At 41.6% G+C, this 20,638-nt stretch overlaps 1 protein-coding gene across 1 annotated transcript in view; it reads left to right on the top strand.

Moving 5' to 3' along the window:
- The window catches only part of LOC124624898 (heat shock protein 70 B2-like), a 138,495-nt gene extending 122,656 nt beyond the window's left edge, over window positions 1-15,839 (top strand). The window contains exon 7 of the mRNA XM_047149137.1: window positions 15,462-15,839. Coding sequence (XP_047005093.1) covers window positions 15,462-15,839 — 378 coding nt within the window. The remainder of the gene's footprint in view (window positions 1-15,461) is intronic.
- The last annotated feature ends 4,799 nt before the right edge of the window (window positions 15,840-20,638 follow it).

The raw sequence follows: 20,638 nt of genomic DNA, 5'->3' as shown, positions 1-20,638 counted from the left end.
CAAATCTGTTCCAGTCACAGTATCGAGGATATGAAGAACCTCCTAGAACAGTTTAGGACCACCTTGACTCGGGAGAGAACAAAACGACCTGATGATACCCTTACCAACTGTGTAGTGCTGAGGTAGCTCCATGGTCAGCAAGGTCCAGAGAGCAGTCATTGAAGGAACGTGTGTGGTACCAACTCGGACGTCAAATCTGTTCCAGTCACAGTATCGAGGATATGAAGAACCTCCTAGAACAGTTTAGGACCACCTTGACTCGGGAGAGAACAAAACGACCTGATGATACCCTTACCAACTGTGTAGTGTTGAGGTAGCTCCATGGTCAGCAAGGTCCAGAGAGCAGTCATTGAAGGAACATGTGTGGTACCAACTCGGACGTCAAATCTGTTCCAGTCACAGTATCGAGGATATGAAGAACCTCCTAGAACAGTTTAGGACCACCTTGACTCAGGAGAGAACAAAACGACCTGATGATACCCTTACCAACTGTGTAGTGCTGAGGTAGCTCCATGGTCAGCAAGGTCCAGAGAGCAGTCATTGAAGGAACGTGTGTGGTACCAACTCGGACGTCAAATCTGTTCCAGTCACAGTATCGAGGATATGAAGAACCTCCTAGGACAGTTTAGGACCACCTTGACTCAGGAGAGAACAAAACGACCTTACCAAATGTGTGGTGTTGAGGTAGCTCCATGGTCAGCAAGGTCCAGAGAGCAGCCATTGAAGGAACATGTGTGGTACCAACTCGGACGTCAAATCTGTTCCAGTCACAGTATCGAGGATATGAAGAACCTCCTAGGACAGTTTAGGACCACCTTGACTCAGGAGAGAACAAAACGACCTTACCAACTGTGTGGTGTTGAGGTAGCTCCATGGTCAGCAAGGTCCAGAGAGCAGCCATTGAAGGAACATGTGTGGTACCAACTCGGACGTCAAATCTGTTCCAGTCACAGTATCGAGGATATGAAGAACCTCCTAGAACAGTTTAGGACCACCTTGACTCAGGAGAGAACAAAACGACCTGATGATACCCTTACCAACTGTGTAGTGTTGAGGTAGCTCCATGGTCAGCAAGGTCCAGAGAGCAGTCATTGAAGGAACATGTGTGGTACCAACTCGGACGTCAAATCTGTTCCAGTCACAGTATCGAGGATATGAAGAACCTCCTAGGACAGTTTAGGACCACCTTGACTCAGGAGAGAACAAAACGACCTTACCAACTGTGTGGTGGTGAGGTAGCTCCATGGTCAGAAAGGTCCAGAGAGCAGTCGTTGAATGAACATGTGTGGTACCAACTCGGACGTCAAATCTGTTCCAGTCACAGTATCGAGGATATGAAGTACCTCCTAGAACAGTTTAGGACCACCTTGACTCAGGAGAGAACAATACGACCTTACCAACTGTGTGGTGTTGAGGTAGCTCCATGGTCAGCAAGGTCCAGAGAGCAGTCATTGAAGGAACATGTGTGGTACCAACTGGGACGTCAAATCTGTTCCAGTCACAGTATCGAGGATATGAAGAACCTCCTAGAACAGTTTAGGACCACCTTGACTCAGAAGAGAACAAAACGACCTTACCAAGTGTGTGGTGTTGAGGTAGCTCCATGGTCAGCAAGGTCCAGAGAGCAGTCATTGAAGGAGCATGTGTGGTACCAACTGGGACGTCAAATCTGTTCCACTCACAGTATCGAGGATATGAAGAACCTCCTAGAACAGTTTTGGACCACCTTGACTCAGGAGAGAACAAAACGACCTTACCAACTGTGTGGTGTTGTGGTAGCTCCATGGTCAGCAAGGTCCAGAGAGCAGTCATTGAAGGAACATGTGTGGTACCAACTCGGACATCAAATCTGTTCCAGTCTCAGTATCGAGGAAATGAAGAACCTTCTAGGACAGTTTAGAACCACCTTGACTCAGGAGAGAACAAACCGACCTGATGATACCCTTACCAACTGTGTGGTGTTGAGGTAGCTCCATGGTCAGCGAGGTCCAGAGAGCAGTCATTGAAGGAACATGTGTGGTACCAACTCGGACGTCAAATCTGTTCCAGTCACAGTATCGAGGATACGAAGAACCTCCTAGGACAGTTTAGGACCACCTTGACTCAGGAGAGATCAAAACGACCTGATGATACCCTTACCAACCTAATCAGTACGTGCATCAAGGCCTGAGGGAGTGAAACATGATCCCGATAATTGTAGTCATACTGCCGAGTTCTTTGTAGATCTGAATGAATCGCTGAAATAACATTACATACCCTCTCAGCTCACGAAGTTTCGTTTCCTCCTTCATTTCTAGGTGCTTCACTTTTTCTTGTCACTTCTTCTTGTCACTTTTCTTTGTATTATTTTCCTAAATATGCTGTTTGTTGCGTATTTTATATGCACGACTTCGTTATGTGATCATGCGCGAGAATTCTTGGATTTGCCATGGTACTGCCATTCCACTTGGTTCCACAGTCGGCAGATTAAAGATTTGCATTGGTTGTAGCATCACGGATTAGTACAATTAGCAATAGGTCTCCTTACCTGAACCTTGCATCAGTCCTCTTTGAATGCACTGATGGATGTAAATTTTATGTATTTTCCAATCTGTCCTTCTCATGTTCTCTTTGACGTCGGAAAGTGTGTCTTTCTTGAGATAAATCTTTAAAGTTAATGCGATGGAGAAGTGGTCTGTAAGTATGGGATACGGGCGTAGGGCATACTTCCCACTTACTTCGTTGCGCGATATTTGAAGGGTAAATTGTGAGGAATGTCGTCCATGATCAGTGGCCCGGAAGTAATGTGAATATTGGCGATCCATCATTGTGAACGATTAAACTAACCTGGCTGACGATGTTCAGTACATCCTTCTCTGTACGTGTTAACTGTGACATGAACCATGCTGAAATCTTCGCAAACCACGTATGGCGAGTCTAGACAGTTGATTAGAGAATAGCATTCCTCCACTTCAGTCGCTTTTGGTTTACAGTATATTAGCACAGTAGTTATAACAGTCTTAGAAGACGAATTCCAGCTGCTATCACTTGAAAGGTTTTTATGGAGGTGTGGGACAATTACACCCACGAATCAATTAACAGTGTTGTTCCTTCTTTACTATCCTGTTGAACGATGTATGAGGCACCTACTAAAAAATTAGAATGGGGCTTAAATCATGTCTCAGAGAACGCAGGTATGATAATGTCTTTGGAAAACAACTCTCTTGTATAAGCTCTCTATGTGCCATGGCTGATCTAGCATTTCACTGAGATACAACCGTTGTTATCATTTGGTGTGTCGAGGTGTTATAAGACTTTCCCGATAGAACAGACTGAATTTTAGTTATAAATTCCATAAATGAACGGAAAAAGTTTCTTGTTGAAAGGTGGCTACACTGTGCCACTGCGCCAGAGATTGCGCCAAAGAGTACTATTAAGCCGCCTCCACAGTGCTTGTGAAGAGATCGTAGAAGTCAGTGCTTGTTATGAGATTGTAGAAGTCAGTGTGGTTGTCGAGAGTTCATGGCAGTCAGTGCTTGTTATGAGATTGTAGAAGTCAGTGTGTGTTAAGAGATCGTAGAAGTCAGTGCTAGTAGGGAGCTCGTAGAGGGCAGTATGTGTTAAGAGTTCGTACCGAGATGTGCTAGTGGGCACTGCTTGTCGTGAAGTCGGAGTGAGATGTGGTAGTAAAGAGTGTTGTTCCATGTTTTATGCAGTTATTTGATGGGAGAGATAGCAGATGTTATTGTAATGAGTGCATTTCATCAATATATATGAAGGTAAAAATTACAATGTTCTTTTATTAATTGTGTGTCTGAAATAATGCGTCACTACAGGTTCAGTCAACAAAGCATCTGGCTTGTGTTCTTGCATTAGAGTGTAATTCTGGTTTTCTTGCGTAATTATAGTTTTTCTAAATTTCTTTTGTCACGTCAGCATAGTTGATATTTAAAAATTCTTGTCTTGTTGGAAAAGAACCGTGCCAGATGTGGACGTTGAGTCACACTCCCACATACAGAACAGTTACATTTGTGCTTGGATTTTGTAGGTTTTATAGTTGCTGGGGACTTAATTAATTAACTGTGTTTACGAAAATTTTCTTACATTGTTCTTTGCAGTCAGATAGCGTAATAATACTAGTCAGGGCCAACCGTTTACGAAACAGCGTAAACGGACATCACAGCTACTAAATACTAAAAATATTTTCAATCAATCTTAAATTTAATTAAGCCCCCATGCACGTGGCGACCCTGCCAGGATCGTCCCTTGGATTCTTCTGATTGTGAAAATTGTAGACTGTAGTATTGTTGTAGCAATTTGTAGTTTAGTAATTGTAGGTTATATTGCATGTGTAGATTTGGTAATTGGCATTCTTCTAATGGTATTTTTCAAAATTTAATTTTTATTGCCTTGTATACGCGGTTGACAAATTAGTGCAATTATTTCAATTGTTCGATTGATCGTGTCTGAGGGAGACATTTCATGTGAATAGTATTGTTGGAGATAAAGAGTCATTGGGTGTAATTTTCGTACAGTGACGAATCTTTCGTATATTTTGTAAATGATTACGCGGTCAATGAAACAGGCAAAAATGATGAATAGTCAGAATAACGAAATTGTTAACATGGCGAACTCGCCAACAGAGGAAGACAGTGTCATGAATAATGTAGTGGAAAACAATTTAATAAGAAGGGAAAATAGTCCGGAAACAGTTCAAAATTTTTCACAATCAGAAAATTCACAGATTACGAGATTAACGACAGAAGAGATAGAGCAGTTGATGGGTGCAATATTAAATCTGGGATCACAAATGGGAACAATGGAAACGCAGTTAGACTCTTTACGATCTGAAATAAAAACATTTAGAACTGAGATGAAAGCAATGACAACACGGTTTTGCTCAAAAATAGGAACAATTGAAAAAGAAATAGGAACAACTAAAACCGAGATGAAAGCAGTGGGATCACAGTTACGATCTGAATTAGAAACTGATAGGGGAACAATGGAAACTCAGTTAGGCTCACGAACAGGGACATGTTTCAAATACATGAAAGACGAATCAAATAAAGAAATTAGAGAAGAAGGACAACCGATTTTGAAGGCTCACAATAATAGTTTAATTTCAACAGGAATTAGACAAGAGGAACAGGACAGGGAACAGGAAGAAAAAGATCGCGTGATAGTACAAAAATTTTCAGAATTAAATTTACAACGTGCACACGATAAGGAAGAAATAATTGAGAGAATCGAGGAATCCGTTCCAAATGACAGAATAAATAACTTAACGCAACAGTGTGAACACTTAACTACTAAATGTGACAATACCGAAACCCGAGTCGCGACACTTACGGAAGACGTAAATAAACAGAAAGGACAATTAAGTGACTCATCGGAAAGAGTTGAGGAGATCTCAGATAAATTGACAAGTGTTAGTTTAGCAGAAGGGTGTGAAGAAAATAATTTGTTTCATTTACGGGATGCAACAAGAGAGCGCCAGGCGCGCGAACTTTACAATAATCGACATTCGGACTGGGACAGATGCGGTAGGTCTTTGTCGCCACGAGGCGAAAACTTTGATTATAAACACTTTTTGACTGTACGGAAATTTAAGATATTTCGTAATTCTAAGAATGACATACATCCATGTTCATGGTCAGGTCAATTTGCGTACGCACTTCCGCCAAAGTTGCCATTAAGTCACAAACTTGAAATTATGTGCAGTTATTTATGTCCTCAGGGGATTCACTACTCTAACTGAATATGTGCCGTAGCGAGCATAGGGCCCCGAGCTGTAGTGGTGCTATTTCTCTTTTAGTTTTCTGTACCGCTACCTACTCTTTTACTATTCTTTGCATCTGTCAAACCAACTCTTCGACTATCAATCTATCTAGTGAGTAATTAAACAATAACCGGATTTGACTATTTACCTAAATGAGATGTCGAGAATTACTGTTTGGACTTACTATATTTTCTGCAGCAGTCATTTGTAGTTTAAATGAATTTTTTCTGTTTATCTTCGTGACAACATTACTTCATATGTTGACGATATTATTATTGCTAAACGTTCTTGGAGTGAGCACAACAAAATTTTGGATTCATTATTACGTATTTTTGCAAAAGTGGGCATTACAGTGAACTTGGAAAAATCTGAATTTGGTCGTTCTCAGGTGAAATTTCTCGGTCACATTATTGCTACAGAAGGTATTCTTCCTGATCCAGAGAAACTAGATGCTATTCAGTTCGCAATGACATTCTTTTTAAACGAAAATCGGTCGACAACTTTGTTTGGTTAGTGTGTATTCCTGATGAGTGGGTCAATAAATTGATTTGGTATACGCATTTCAGTTATGCACACTTTGGTCCCAGAAAATGCTTTCATAAATTACGAGAAAATTGTTACTTCAGTAATATGGAAAAACGTATTCGATCTGTTCTTGCCAAATGCAAATTATGTCAAATGGCTAAGCCTCCAACGATTTCTCACAGAGCACCGTTGTTTCCTATCATTCCAGCGAAATTAAAGGAGATGGCTGCAGTCGATTTGTTTGGTCCAGTGGTTCGTTCTACTAATGGTTTTGCGTACATTTTCGTAGCAGTGGAACTGACATCAAAATATGTGTGTTTTACACCTTTACGCAAAGCAACAGCTCGTTCAGTATCTAATGCTTTCATCAAACATTTTCTTAAAGAAGTTGGTCATGTTGATAAGGTTATATCAGATAATGGATCACAGTTTCGTTCTAAAATTTGGCTTCGTACTCTACACCGTCGTAAAATGAAACCAATCTTCATTTCACTTTTTCACCCTCAATCTAACGCTTCAGAGAGATGGATGAAGGAAATCAATAAATTGTGCCGTCTTTATTGTCATCAGAATCACAGAACTTGGGATCAGTATCTTCATATTTTTCAAAATATTCTGAATGAACTCTCTAATGATTCAACTTCTTTACCGCCTATACTGGTATTAAAAAATAAAGTACCAACAAATCGCATTTCTGAAATCGTTCCTTTTCCGCCTTCACGGAAACTGCGGCATTCTGAAGTTGTCAACCTGGCTCTACGAAATATTGCATCTGCGGCTGCTAGAAGAGAGAAATCAGCTAAGCGTCCTGGTCGTTTAAAAATTTTGTCAGTTGGTCAAAAAGTGTTAATTAAGTCTCATCGTTTGTCGCACAAAGGAAAAGGCTTGTGTCGCAAATTTTTTCTGCTTTATAACGGTCCATATAAAATTCGTAAAATTATACATGATAACACTGTTGAAGTAGAAACTCTTAAATCACGACGCTCTAAAGGAATACATCATATATCTAACGTAAAAATTTTTGTGGAATGACATACTTTGGAGAACTAACAGCTACATGTAAACATGCGGAGAGTACAAGGATACCGCGCTGTGTTTTGGCGGCGGCACATACTCAAAGCAACAGTCAAGTCTGCGCGCCGCACAAGGCAGTCGTTGACCGCGAACAATAGCTTCCTACGTCACGCGCCCACAGCTGATCGAGCGCTCAGTGCGAAGACACTGACAGCCGTAAACAAATACACAGTCTAATTTCTCCGACTAAATTCTGTATAAAGCTATAAGGACTTGTTGAATTGTGTTATTAACATTCAGTATTTTGCAGGATACGGTGTATAAAGTATTTAAGACCTTCAGGTAAATTCTGTGCGTGTCCGACGTTAAGACGACTTGCTATCGAGAAAATTTCAGGAAGAATGTAATTTCGAAGAAGAAAGTAATAAACTAAAAAAAAGGTAACTATTAATTGAGTTTATTTTCAGGTAACAAATTTCCACCTAGGTACGTACTTTAGACGTAATTTGCTGCTCGCGATTACGTGATTCATGCTTTGTGCTAATTTCATGTTCTATGAATTTACGTGTGAAGCGACGCGCTTGCATTTTTCGTGAGCAATTGAAATAGGAAGTGACACTTGACACAAAAAATACTCCACATGTTTGCTTCTGCTATGATTCTTGAAGTGGTGTACACACTGTGAAATATTATGATCATTCACACTCCGTAATCGTACTTAATTACTGAGAGTTATTCGAACTAAGTCTGTTAGAGGTCAGGTATGCATTTCTTTTATTTAATGATGGACAAGGAACCAAAATGTATCTTATAATTTATAATGAGTAGAAAATTTGGGTCAGATGGATTACACAGAGGTTGTGTGTGGACACTGTGTCTTCGGATTGTATGGGAAGATGAGGTTTGCATTAGGATTTTATCTGTACTTGTTTGAGGAGACTGACTAGAGGAAAGAGTTGTGTTGGAAGTGAGATGATATTGGCAATAAGGTTCACATTTATCGACGTATTATTGAGGTATTGAGAGTATATGAAGTTGATGATTATTGGAGTTTTTGTGGACAAGAGGTAAGGTAAATGATATTGATGATAAGAGTTATATGTATCGATGTATTGAAGAAGTATTAGTGACGTATTGAGATTATGTGATGTTGATGATTATTGGAGTTTTGGTGTATAAGAGGTAAAGTAAGTGAGGAGCATATTTTTTTTGTTGGTCTTAATGGAACAAGGAGGATGAAGATAGCAGACTAGAACACTAAAATAGAAGGAAGATAGTCTATACACACACTTTGTTAAATCACTAAGCAGTATATACTTTTTTTTGAAGAGAGGAAGTAATTGCATATCTTGGCTCACTGACAGTTGTTCAACAACAGTACATTTTGATCTGGCTTGGCAAACATTGGTCTTGACATGATGACTATGACGTTGACTAACTATTATTGACTATTATACATTGCTGCCAGTACTACTTGATATACATGATGAACATCAGATTTAGACAGAATTTCATTTACACAATTAACACTATTCAATTACACAGTAGTATTTAATGTGAATGAAAGATGAGTGAGTGTGTTTTGTGTGTTTTCCTTTCCTAATCCTACCCACCTATCTCGTAAATATTATTTTATTGTTGGTAGTGGCTTGCACTGACACCCATGAATATTATAGGTTTACTGGTATTTGTGTATTGTAATAGTTAATAGGACAATTATCTGACATCATTTGTGTGTTTGTTATGATTTGTATGTTAGTGTAAAAGCACTGTATGTGTATTCAAACTATTGTTCATGCCTGGACTGTCTGATTAGTGAAGATAAATATTCTGAACTGTTACCTGCACTTTTTCAACATGATGTGTGACATTTAGTCATGTTCAATTGCTGCTGATGAACTGTGTGATCAGTGATTGCAAAAAAATTATGGACTGTTACCTGTACCTTTTCTACATGATTGGTGCCACTAGGACATGTTTAATTTCCGCTCATAAACTCTGATGAACAGTGTGATCAGTGCTAGTGAGTTTTATGGAACTGCTTCTGCTGAGAGATGTGACCTTTTGCTGGTGTCTGCACCTACTCAACATTGCTGGGTGCAACTGATGAACTGTTTCTACTGAAAAGATGTCCCCTGTTGCTGTGTGCACCTGATCAACATTGCTGATGCCACTAATGGACTTCTTCTACTGAAATGATGTCACTTGTTGGTGTCTACACCTGCTCTCAACATTGCTGGGTGCAACTGATGAACTGTTTCTACTGAAATGATGTCACTTGTTGCTGTCTGCACCTACTCAACATTGCTGGGTGCAACTGATGGACTGTTTCTGCTGAAATGATGTTGCTTGCTGGTGTCTGCACCTGCTCAACATTGCTGGGTGCAACTGATGGACTGCTTCTACTGAAATGATGTCACTTGTTGGTGTCTGCACCTGCTCAACATTGCTGGGTGCAACTGATTGACTGCTTCTACTGAAATGATGTTACTTATGAACTGCTTCTACTGAAATGAAGTCACTTGTTGCTGTCTGCACTTGCTCAACATTGCTGGGTGCAACTGATGGACTGCTTCTACTGAAATGGTGTCACTTGTTGCTGTCTGCACCTGCTCAACATTGCTGGGTGCAACTGATGGACTGCTTCTACTGAAATGAAGTCACTTGTTGCTGTCTGCACCAACTCAACATTGCTGGGTGCAACTGATGAACTGTTTCTACTGAAAAGAAGTCACTTGTTGCTGTCTGCACCAACTCAACATTGCTGGGTGCCTCTGATGGATTGCTTCTACTGAACTAATGTGACTTGTTGCTGGGTGTACCTGCTAAACTTTACTGGGTGCAACTGATGGACTGCTTCTACTGAAAAGATGTCACCTGTTAGTGTTTTTTTTTTTTTTTTTGTATAAACTAATCATTGAAAGCATTTTATGTGAACATTTGTATAAACTGATTTTTTGTATATTGTGTAAACTATTATGTAAAGTCACATGTATGAAAAGAAGTTGTATTGCTTACTGTATTTCATATATTAGGTTAGTGAAAGGTCAGTGCAAAGCCAAAATTTTTAACTAATTATGTGATATTTAGGTATTAATATTATCTTTTATTTTGTCTGTATTTTTCTGGACGAATTTGGTGGTATTTTCACCACCAATGCTGGCAAAAATACCATCAAATTCTGGCCTGTGGAGGAGGGGCATATGAAAGGTGGCTACACTGTGCCACTGCGCCAGAGATTGCGCCAAAGAGTACTATTAAGCCGCCTCCACAGTGCTTGTGAAGAGATCGTAGAAGTCAGTGCTTGTTATGAGATTGTAGAAGTCAGTGTGGTTGTCGAGAGTTCATGGCAGTCAGTGCTTGTTATGAGATTGTAGAAGTCAGTGTGTGTTAAGAGATCGTAGAAGTCAGTGCTAGTAGGGAGCTCGTAGAGGGCAGTATGTGTTAAGAGTTCGTACCGAGATGTGCTAGTGGGCACTGCTTGTCGTGAAGTCGGAGTGAGATGTGGTAGTAAAGAGTGTTGTTCCATGTTTTATGCAGTTATTTGATGGGAGAGATAGCAGATGTTATTGTAATGAGTGCATTTCATCAATATATATGAAGGTAAAAATTACAATGTTCTTTTATTAATTGTGTGTCTGAAATAATGCGTCACTACAGGTTCAGTCAACAAAGCATCTGGCTTGTGTTCTTGCATTAGAGTGTAATTCTGGTTTTCTTGCGTAATTATAGTTTTTCTAAATTTCTTTTGTCACGTCAGCATAGTTGATATTTAAAAATTCTTGTCTTGTTGGAAAAGAACCGTGCCAGATGTGGACGTTGAGTCACACTCCCACATACAGAACAGTTACATTTGTGCTTGGATTTTGTAGGTTTTATAGTTGCTGGGGACTTAATTAATTAACTGTGTTTACGAAAATTTTCTTACATTGTTCTTTGCAGTCAGATAGCGTAATAATACTAGTCAGGGCCAACCGTTTACGAAACAGCGTAAACGGACATCACAGCTACTAAATACTAAAAATATTTTCAATCAATCTTAAATTTAATTAAGCCCCCATGCATTGTGTAGATGCGTTTTTCTACCAAACTTTACTAGTTTGCGGAATTTTACGGTTTCATTCTAATTTCACTGCGACGATCTTTATCATGTTCAGTATATGAAGTTAAGAGGGGATACGGAAAACTGAGAACAGGACACAAAGGGAGCGTACTGGAGTGAAGAAGAGGAGGGGTCTTACACTTTGAGACAAATAGTGGGCCGGCAGTGGGTCGGCGTTGTTAGTGAGTCGGAATCCTGTGGTGCATTTTATAAAAGATTTGGAAAGCACATTGGTCGTCAGGTGATGGCGCTCTTCGTGTTGTTGCTGCATAGGGAAAGCCACTTGTTAAGCTTTCAGCTTCCTTGAATATTGTCTGCTGCTTCGTTGCAATTACCTTGGTCTGACGTCAACGAGCGTATTCAGGGAAGATCCTGCTCAATGCAGCATGCATATCGCGGGAATGATTGCACCGGTTTTGTATAGATTGGTATTCAGTGCGAAAATGCTCTCTACAATTAACACAGTTTTGGGCAGGTTAGAACTGGCTTCTAATCTGATTGAATCGGAGATAATTAAAACACTGAGACACCGGCGATGTGTCCGTCTGTACAGAACTACGCCTCCAATACACCATGAGGTACTCAGGCAGCCTTTGTCAGTCGAAAGTGACTACGAATGTTTTATACGCCGTAACTGAGCTCTTCCCATTTTTCTTTTTCATCGTATCATGTTAAATGCTGTAATAAAAGACGCGGCAGCATTTAAAATTATTCTTCACTAAGACGACTGATCACATTCCTTATTACGCTCTGACACTGAATTATGTGATCAGGTATGCATGTTTCAAGATTTCGTGCCAGAAGCAGTGGGGACTGCACAAATAAGTTGGCTGTCTTTGGCGCATCTAATTCGATTTTAATCTTGTTTCTTCCCAGTAAGATTATGTTTTGACATCCTTTCTCCACTGTGGATTTGCTGACAACACGAGTTTCCTTAATGCCACGAGGTGAAGCTGTCACGTATTTCCAACGCGACACTCTACATACATGACAGAGGGGCCGACACCGATATCTCTGTGACGTTTACTTTTGTTTGCTTAACAAGGCATTATCCATGTCTGTCCACCAGTAAAAAAAGAGTGATTTGTGTCCGTATTCCATACCACAGCAATGCTCACTTTCTTGACTGCATCAATAGTTACTGAAGGTTCTACCTGCGACATCTGCTCTGTGGCACGTTGCGGCCAGTGCCTGCGACCTCGCCTGTTTGTCTCGTGAAGCTTGTCCCAATAGTTTCTGCGCGTTTGCCGCTCTTTTTCTCTCACGTTCCAATCTGCATTGAAATAATGACCATGGTTTCCATATCGATATCCGTATCGTATGCTGCGTCGTTCAGAACATCCATTACTTCCTTTACTGCACTGCGTAACCGCTGTCTCCTGTGTTGGTCGTTGTTCTGCTGACCTATGTAGGTGAGGCTCCCTTCCTTCCGCATACATGGCACTGTCCATGTCGTCAGAGAATTTGCTCCACTCATTGTAAGGAGATTACTCACAGTTTCTTAAAATACTCTAAAGATTACTGCGCCACTGAATATGTAGTAAGGAGCTGCTGTGCACTGACAGAGCTGGTTCGTTCTGTGTTAATATCTGCACATATAATGCGGCACTGAAACCACAGATAGAATGGCCTGTTCAGAGAGACCTCTCCATTTTGGCTGAAGCTGCGGTACAGCTATCGATGAAGCGCCCAAAAGTAGACGAGGTAACGAAATGTAACTTCACAGGTTGAGAGGGTAAGTGATGTTATTTCAGTGATTACAAAATCGAGTCAAATGTACAAAGCACTGTGCAGTATGAACCTACTTATTATTATGACGTTGTACCCCATCTGGCTTGGATGTATGCACTAACTCAGTTGGAACATAAGGCTGTTGTATCATTCCTTACGCGAAGTTTCCCCACAACTGTTCTAACTACTGCTTGACACTTGACATCCTGGATACTGGGACTGGGATGGGATTGATGTGAGAGCTGGTCCCCTGCTGGGGACAGGTCTGGGAATCTTGCAGGCCATGGGAGTACCTCAACACCATGTGGAGAGCACATGTGTGGATGATTATTTTTCTGGCGAAACATGGCATCGCGATACTGTCACATGGGAGGTAGCACATGAGGACATAAGATCTCCGTGACATACTGTTGCCCCGTGAGGGTCAGCCATTGCCAGCCGTGACCTGATGTCAAATCCCACGGTACCCCAGATCGTGATGCCGGGAGTAACGCCGTTGTCTCCCACCACAAAATTGGAAGAATGAGACTTCTTCCTAGGTTGCGGCCATATTCGCAGGCAATGGACATTCAGGGTAATGCAGAACGTGATTCATTTCTGAACATAATTTGATGCCATTCATCACGACTCCGTGCTTCCCACTGACTACTGCACTCCAAAGACAGCCTTGGGTGTTGAGGTGTTAACGGCAGCCTGTGCGTGGAATAGTAATTCCCTACTTTGGCTACTGCTAGTATCTGACCAATTGTGTGGGATGACACAAAATGATTCAGGGAATTGGACAACAGGAACAGATGGGAAGGGGTCACGGTGTGCACGAAGCACAATACAGTGATCCTCCCTTGTGGTGGCGAGCTGTGGCCGACGGAAACCTTGATGACGAGTCCGCCTGCCCTCGTGTTGCCGTCCAGTCGGAGACTGGGCCTCTGTCACAACTCTGCATGTTGTACGACTCTACACCTGGCTAAATGGAGACCCACAGTGAGGCCCTTTCAAACTCTGTTAGATGCTGATTGCACTTTTCACTTGAATACGCCACATCTCTGTGTCCTTCACAATTATCATTCGATATATGATGCTTTTTACGCCTAGCGTGTGTTCTGCCAGGCCTGGTAATGGCACTGAACACTAATAATACTAATGCAATCTAGAGGCCGTTGTGTTAGGCCTGTTGGTCGATTTTGGAATAACCGTGCTGGGAGGCAGCGCAACAGCTAACACAAAGAGTATGAATCAGCATGAAATTTACGTAATGAGAGATTGCCGTACTGGAATTAAAGCCTGAATTCTTGTTGTAACTAAACTGGTGCCATGAACAGTCTTCCTTATAGCGTAAGAAAATACAAGGAAACGTACCAATACTGAAGTCACACAAATCGTATTTTGCAGCAAACTTGGTACTTGGTGCTTACCAAAAAGTCAGTTGCTCGATTATTACACACACACACACACACACACACACACACACACACACACACACACACACACATATATATATATATATATATATATATATATATATACACACACACACACACACACATATATATATATATATATATATATATATATATATATATATATATATATGTGTGTGTGTGTGTGTGTGTGTGTGTGTGTGTAAAATAGTTAAGCTGACAACATTAATTTACCTCTAATTTTCTGTGCTTGCCAATCATACAGTTCATCCACTAAATCTTGATGATTAGCATATATAAGATGTCTTGCAGGGTGGAAGAAATTACTACTTCTTATGATTGCAGGCAAAAATCATGCTTGTGAAACAATATTGGCGTAATAAATAAAAATATTCTTGCATCTATGATACCTCTTAGTATAAGTATTTTCTTGCATTTTTTGTGACACATATCACTTACTTCAACATTGTTGATGCACGAGTAAAAACTGCACGTCTTTTTGTGTGAGATCTAAGACATGAGTATTCTCAAGCGAGACTGAAATAAAAGTTGATAAAAAAATGTGGATATTCCCCGGACATTGCTCCTTTGTTACGGTGATAATTTTAAAAGCCTATCTTTGCCGTCTTCTGCGGCAATGTACAAATGTCTTATTACTAAGGAGAAAAGAAAACATTCATAGAAATTAATAACGAGGAAAAAATAAAAAGGTATGATATTCTGAGAAAAAATTAAAAGGTATTACCCACCGTTCTACGTGTTACAGACACATCCATCAATGATGTGTGCATGTACGGAGTTACATTGATACCCAACCATATCTTCCGCGTGCTTCACTTTTTTTTCTGGAAGTGAATATTGCTGAAACACGCTCAGTATTACCCGTCCCTACAGGTAAACGTATTGCCTGCAGGCGATCACGATCCGGAACGACAGCGGCCGGCTGACGCGCGACCAGATCGAGCGCATGGTGGCGGACGCGGAGCGATTCCGCGCGCAGGACGCGGTGGCGCGCGAGCGCGTGAACGAGCGCCACCGGCTGGAGGACTACGCGCTGGCAGTGAAGCGCGCACTCGACGAGGTGGGCAGCCGGCTGGGCGACGAGGGGGCGCGGCAGCGCGCCACGGCCGCCTGCGACGAGGCGCTCATGTGGCTGGACGCCGTGCCCGACGCCAGCAAGGACGACGTCCAGCGCCGCTTCAGGGAGCTGCAGGCCGTCTGCATGCCCGTCATGACGCGCCTGCACCAGACTGGCCGCAACACGGGGCCCACCATCGAGGAGGTCGAATAGGGTGTTAGGGCTGCCAATCGCCTAGCCCGGAGATAGGCAACCGCTCTGACGAGCTGCTGGAGATCCCTATGCACGTAGCACTCTGCCCGAATTTCGCCGGCGCAGTTTGAGGCCCGTACTTGCCATACGACAGGAGGTCGATACTGGTGCTGACGAACTAGGTGCGTCGTGCGGGGAACGTGTGAATGTCGTTCGATTTTCCACAAATTGCTGAAGCTCTCTGCTTGCCTCACATTGGAGGTGACCAAAATTTGGAGTGTAACATATTGGGGATCGATTGTGTTGACTGGAGTACCCACTGCTCTGGTTGGATGATGTACATAACGCTAACTGTACTGCTGTCAACTTACACTACACCAGACAGTGGGAGCTCTGTATGTACCCTGTGGTGTGCCTGCAGTATGCCATCCCTGGAAAAGGACTGGCGTAGCACTGAAAGAGATCCACATTGGTGTCTGAGCTACCAGCTATCCAGGCTAAATGACAGCTTCAAAATACTGAAGTTTAGGAGCTCTTTAAACATGTTTCAGTATCCCTGCAGCATATCAGCACAATCCGAGATTTGTATTTACCATACGGGAAATTAAGTGTATGTCTGCAGTCCCATGTTTTGAGTGGAAAATATGTGTCAAGCAGAGCTTCAGTGAGCTGTAGGAGTTCTTCAAATACACTATATCAAGACTTGGGGGAACTCTAAAAAGGGATTGAAAGTGGTTTACGAATTACCAAATGCTGTAGTTGGCGATATGCTCAACACTGGTGTTAAGTTCTGCTGCAGTGAAAAGCACAGATTTAGGGCACACACCATACCAACTTTAGGCATTAATGATATATAGTGTCGTCCGCCTGCGCTTTACATGAAAACTGCCTATGTTGAGTGTTGCCACAGTGAGCTGCGTCATGATGACAAGCTACAGGATATGTCATTTTAGGAGTCTGTAGTATTACCTGCTCTGAATGACGAAAATGAGCCACTCCAACAGTGACAAAGTCAAGTGCCACTTAGCAAGTGTTAAAAGTTCTTTATGTGCAGCTCGGTATGCCAAACTTTAGCAGGACAGACATGCTGCCAACACTGGTGTTTTCAACTGGTCGATAAAAAAGCGTGTGAGCTCTTTATTAATGTTGTGATTTACCTGTAGTACCCCATCCCTGGAAAAGACCTGAAGTACATATTAGAAGACACCCACTTAACTGCCTGGACTACCAGCTAACCAATCTCTATAATGGTGTTAAAAATATTGCACTGCAAGACTGATTCAAACGTATTTCGGTTTCAGTGCAGCATGCTAGCGTAATCTGAGATTCTACATCAACTATATGGGAGAGTGACGATGGCGCCTTCAGTACCAGCTACTTTGCGTGGAGTATCCATAATTGTATACTGAAGCTCCATCGAGCTGGAGAGCCTCTGCATGTACGATATATCGAGATTCGGGAAATACTATATAGTGGACAGTTAGTGGTGTTGTATTACCAGATGTCCTGATTGGAGATGTGCTGTAAACTGTCAAAGATGATATCAAGTACAGCTGCAAGCAAAATGACGCTCTCTTCACGCATACACACTATAGCAACTTCAGCCATGGGTGATATATAATGTGTTCTGCAATAACAACTGCCTGTGTTTTAAGTGACAACAGCTGACATCGTGTATTTCTCCTATGAGCTACGTCATGATGTGTTCCCAGTATGCCAATCTTGAGCGAGACAGGAACACATTATAGGACATCAACCAATAAACCTGTGGCATCAGCTATGCTGACAAGAGTTGGTGCTCAAAACGACTAATGAAACTGCCTACTTCTGTTTCACTGTATTGCAGGTATCTATGTATCTTTCTCGGATGTCTACGCATGTCGACTTAGGTCAAAACAAGAGAAGCATTGGAGTTGTGTAAGAGTCATCTGCGCTGGTTGAAGAATGTGATCCACACTAGCAATGAGATGTCAGGCGACATTTACCAAACTGTAAGACCTCCTTATATGTATCTTGATGTGCTTGCAGTATACTGATCCTAGCCATGAGTTGGGATTCACTACTGTCACATTGTTACCTGTACTGACTGAAGACTTTGCCATTACACACACAGTATTACTTGCATGCAGCATACTGACCCCTGCAAAGATTTGAAACCCGATGTACAAGGAATTGACTGATGATAAATTGAGTACGTGCTGCTTTGTGTCATGGTACTCAAGAAGGAATTGCAAATTGCAGTAGCAGTTCAGTTGGTACAAATGTCTTCAGTAAACGAGTTGTTCATTGCGTTTTTGCGAAAGGCTCATCATACACAAGCAACCTTTTCTTAAAGCTCCTACAGTCTTGCATAATTGTATCACAACCATGCTACGAAGAAAGTTGCATTGTTTGTGACTAGCCTCGCGAGCACAACTTGCCGACAGAATAGAGGAAATAGACAGCAATGTTCGCCAGAGTGGCGCTCTAATGTGGAAGAAACTGGCTTGTTCTGCCGCGGATAAAATTTATCGAAGGCATTTTGTCAGATTGAGAATATATTTTACAGTTAACTAAAAGAGGCCTTCACATTTTCAATTAAATCTCATACATCCAGAGATTCATTAATGTAATGTACGCTGTTACAGACTTTCCTATCTATGAAATAAACTGTTGGAGGACGTTTCGCCTCTGCTCTATAATAATCTCATCTTCCTATTATTTCTTATAGGTTTTAGCATTAATTACCAGGTGCGGTCTGCGTCGTGCTCGGGTTGAATTTCGAGCTCATGGAAGGCTCTTTTAGAACTTCTCAACTGAAGTCTCTGCAGGTAATCTAAACACTAAGACCACAGTTAAGAAGCTAACCACTGGAGTCTAAAGCCGCTAGTATGGGGCGAAAATAATGACTACGACCATGAACTAGTATTTAATTTCTAAAGCAACGTCAATACCTGTGAAGGCAACGTAGGTTTCCTTAATCTTCAGGGACTGTAACGAAATTCAAGTTTCATTCTTCGTCGTATACTGATGTTTTAATAACATGTGATACATTACTTCTTCCTAGTCAAGCTGGATGATAGAACGCGGCCTCTCAGGTTTTATTAGTGTTATCGGTCTCTCTTTCTATTCCTACTCTCTCTCTCTCACACACACACACACACACACACACACGCACACACACACACACACAATTTCCTTCGCGCTGAATCTACAGTACGGGTAGGACGACCGCTCTTCCTTGTTGGTCGTACAAATGTAGTGGAAAGCATATGGTTTCTTAGGGCAGTTCACATATATAAAGACCATCCACATCTATAATTATTTACAAACGTAGTCACAAATGAAGGGCATCTTGCGGAATTGAGTATGCAAAGTGCTAAGCGTCTCAAAACCTAACAACATTCTGTTCGAATAGGCAGATTTATATTGTTTCTCGCATTAGTTAATGTGAAAAGAAATATAAATCTGCAGCAATATAAATTTGCAGCATCAGATTTAGTGAGCACAAGGTAAAAATTACTTGGAATGGGAAATGATGTGGAAGGAAATCAGCTGTGTCTTTTTCGAAAGAACCATCCCATGTTCCCCCTTAGCAATGTGAATCTGACTCACCGAACACAGGTCTAATCCTTTGCCCTACTAAATGAGAATCAAATATCTTAACTATGCACGATCTTACTCGTTTGTAGGGGGGCGATAGAGCAACACAGGATATCTTCTATGAAAGCAATATTTCAATAAAAATTACAAGATTCCTTAGGATGTGCAAAGAGAGATACATGTTTATCGGTTTAAAAACGGGGCGTTACACGGTCGTTAATGTATGTCAAAAGTACGAGAGGCGTTAATAAGTGATACAATCGGTTTTACTCCACCAGCTTCTGTTGAAAACATGCGAAATTAGTTGAAGGGCATCGTGGTATATTCCCGGTTCAGCCTCTATACTTTCATGAAGTTCCGATAGGTGACGCCGCTATACGTAGCCTTCAAAACAACGTCTGTAACGGAGGTGCGTTCCAAGCAGGGAGCTGTCATTGAATTTCTTTCGGCAGAAAACAGAGCATTGCAAACATTCATACACTTGCAGGATGTCTACGGAGACCTGGCAGTGAACAAAAGCACAGTGAGCCGTTGGTAGAGGCGTCTGTCATCATCGTAACAAGGTCGCCTGAATCTGTCCGACCTCCCGCGTTCCAGCCGGACGCTCTCAGCTATGACTATTGGAATGTTGGCACACGCAGACGTCTCATTCGAAGTGATCGACGAATCACACTAAATACTTCGCTGCACAACTGGACTCTCTATCAGCAGTCCTGAAAAGCTCGTCCACCAGTTGGGTGCTATGAAACGAAATGGCATATACAATGTGTTGTGATGAATACGTGATTAAATTTACAGGTGATTTTGGGGTATGCAAAGCGTGAAATGTAGTACACTTTGTTGCCACATCTGGGAGCAGCAATGACCAACCTGACTGGGCATGGAGACAGACGCAACTTGCGGACGGATACGCGAACGTCATTCAGTTCTGTACTAGAGTGATGGCATGCCAGTCTCTCGACAACCCGTGATTAAATGATTTTAGTGGTCATAGGCGTCCACAGAAATTTTATCGAGAGGGGCCAAGCTATTAAATCTGCCAGTTTTAATATAAGTAATTCAGTACGGTTGCAAGCTTCTCGTGACTTGAGAAATAAATTTGATGAGAAGTGTGCAAAACTTATTGTACCTCAAACGATTCATTTCCGCTTAATATTTTTAAGAAGAATTTCTTTGATACCTAAACAAAAACCTTGTCTCATCAGCTTATCAGTATATACACTTTAAACGCTCCAGAA

Source organism: Schistocerca americana, chromosome 1 (assembly GCF_021461395.2).
Source record: "Schistocerca americana isolate TAMUIC-IGC-003095 chromosome 1, iqSchAmer2.1, whole genome shotgun sequence".
Classification (NCBI taxonomy): domain Eukaryota; kingdom Metazoa; phylum Arthropoda; class Insecta; order Orthoptera; family Acrididae; genus Schistocerca; species Schistocerca americana.
The sequence above is the reverse complement of the archived record's forward strand: the minus strand, read 5'-3'. Positions and strand labels throughout refer to the sequence as shown.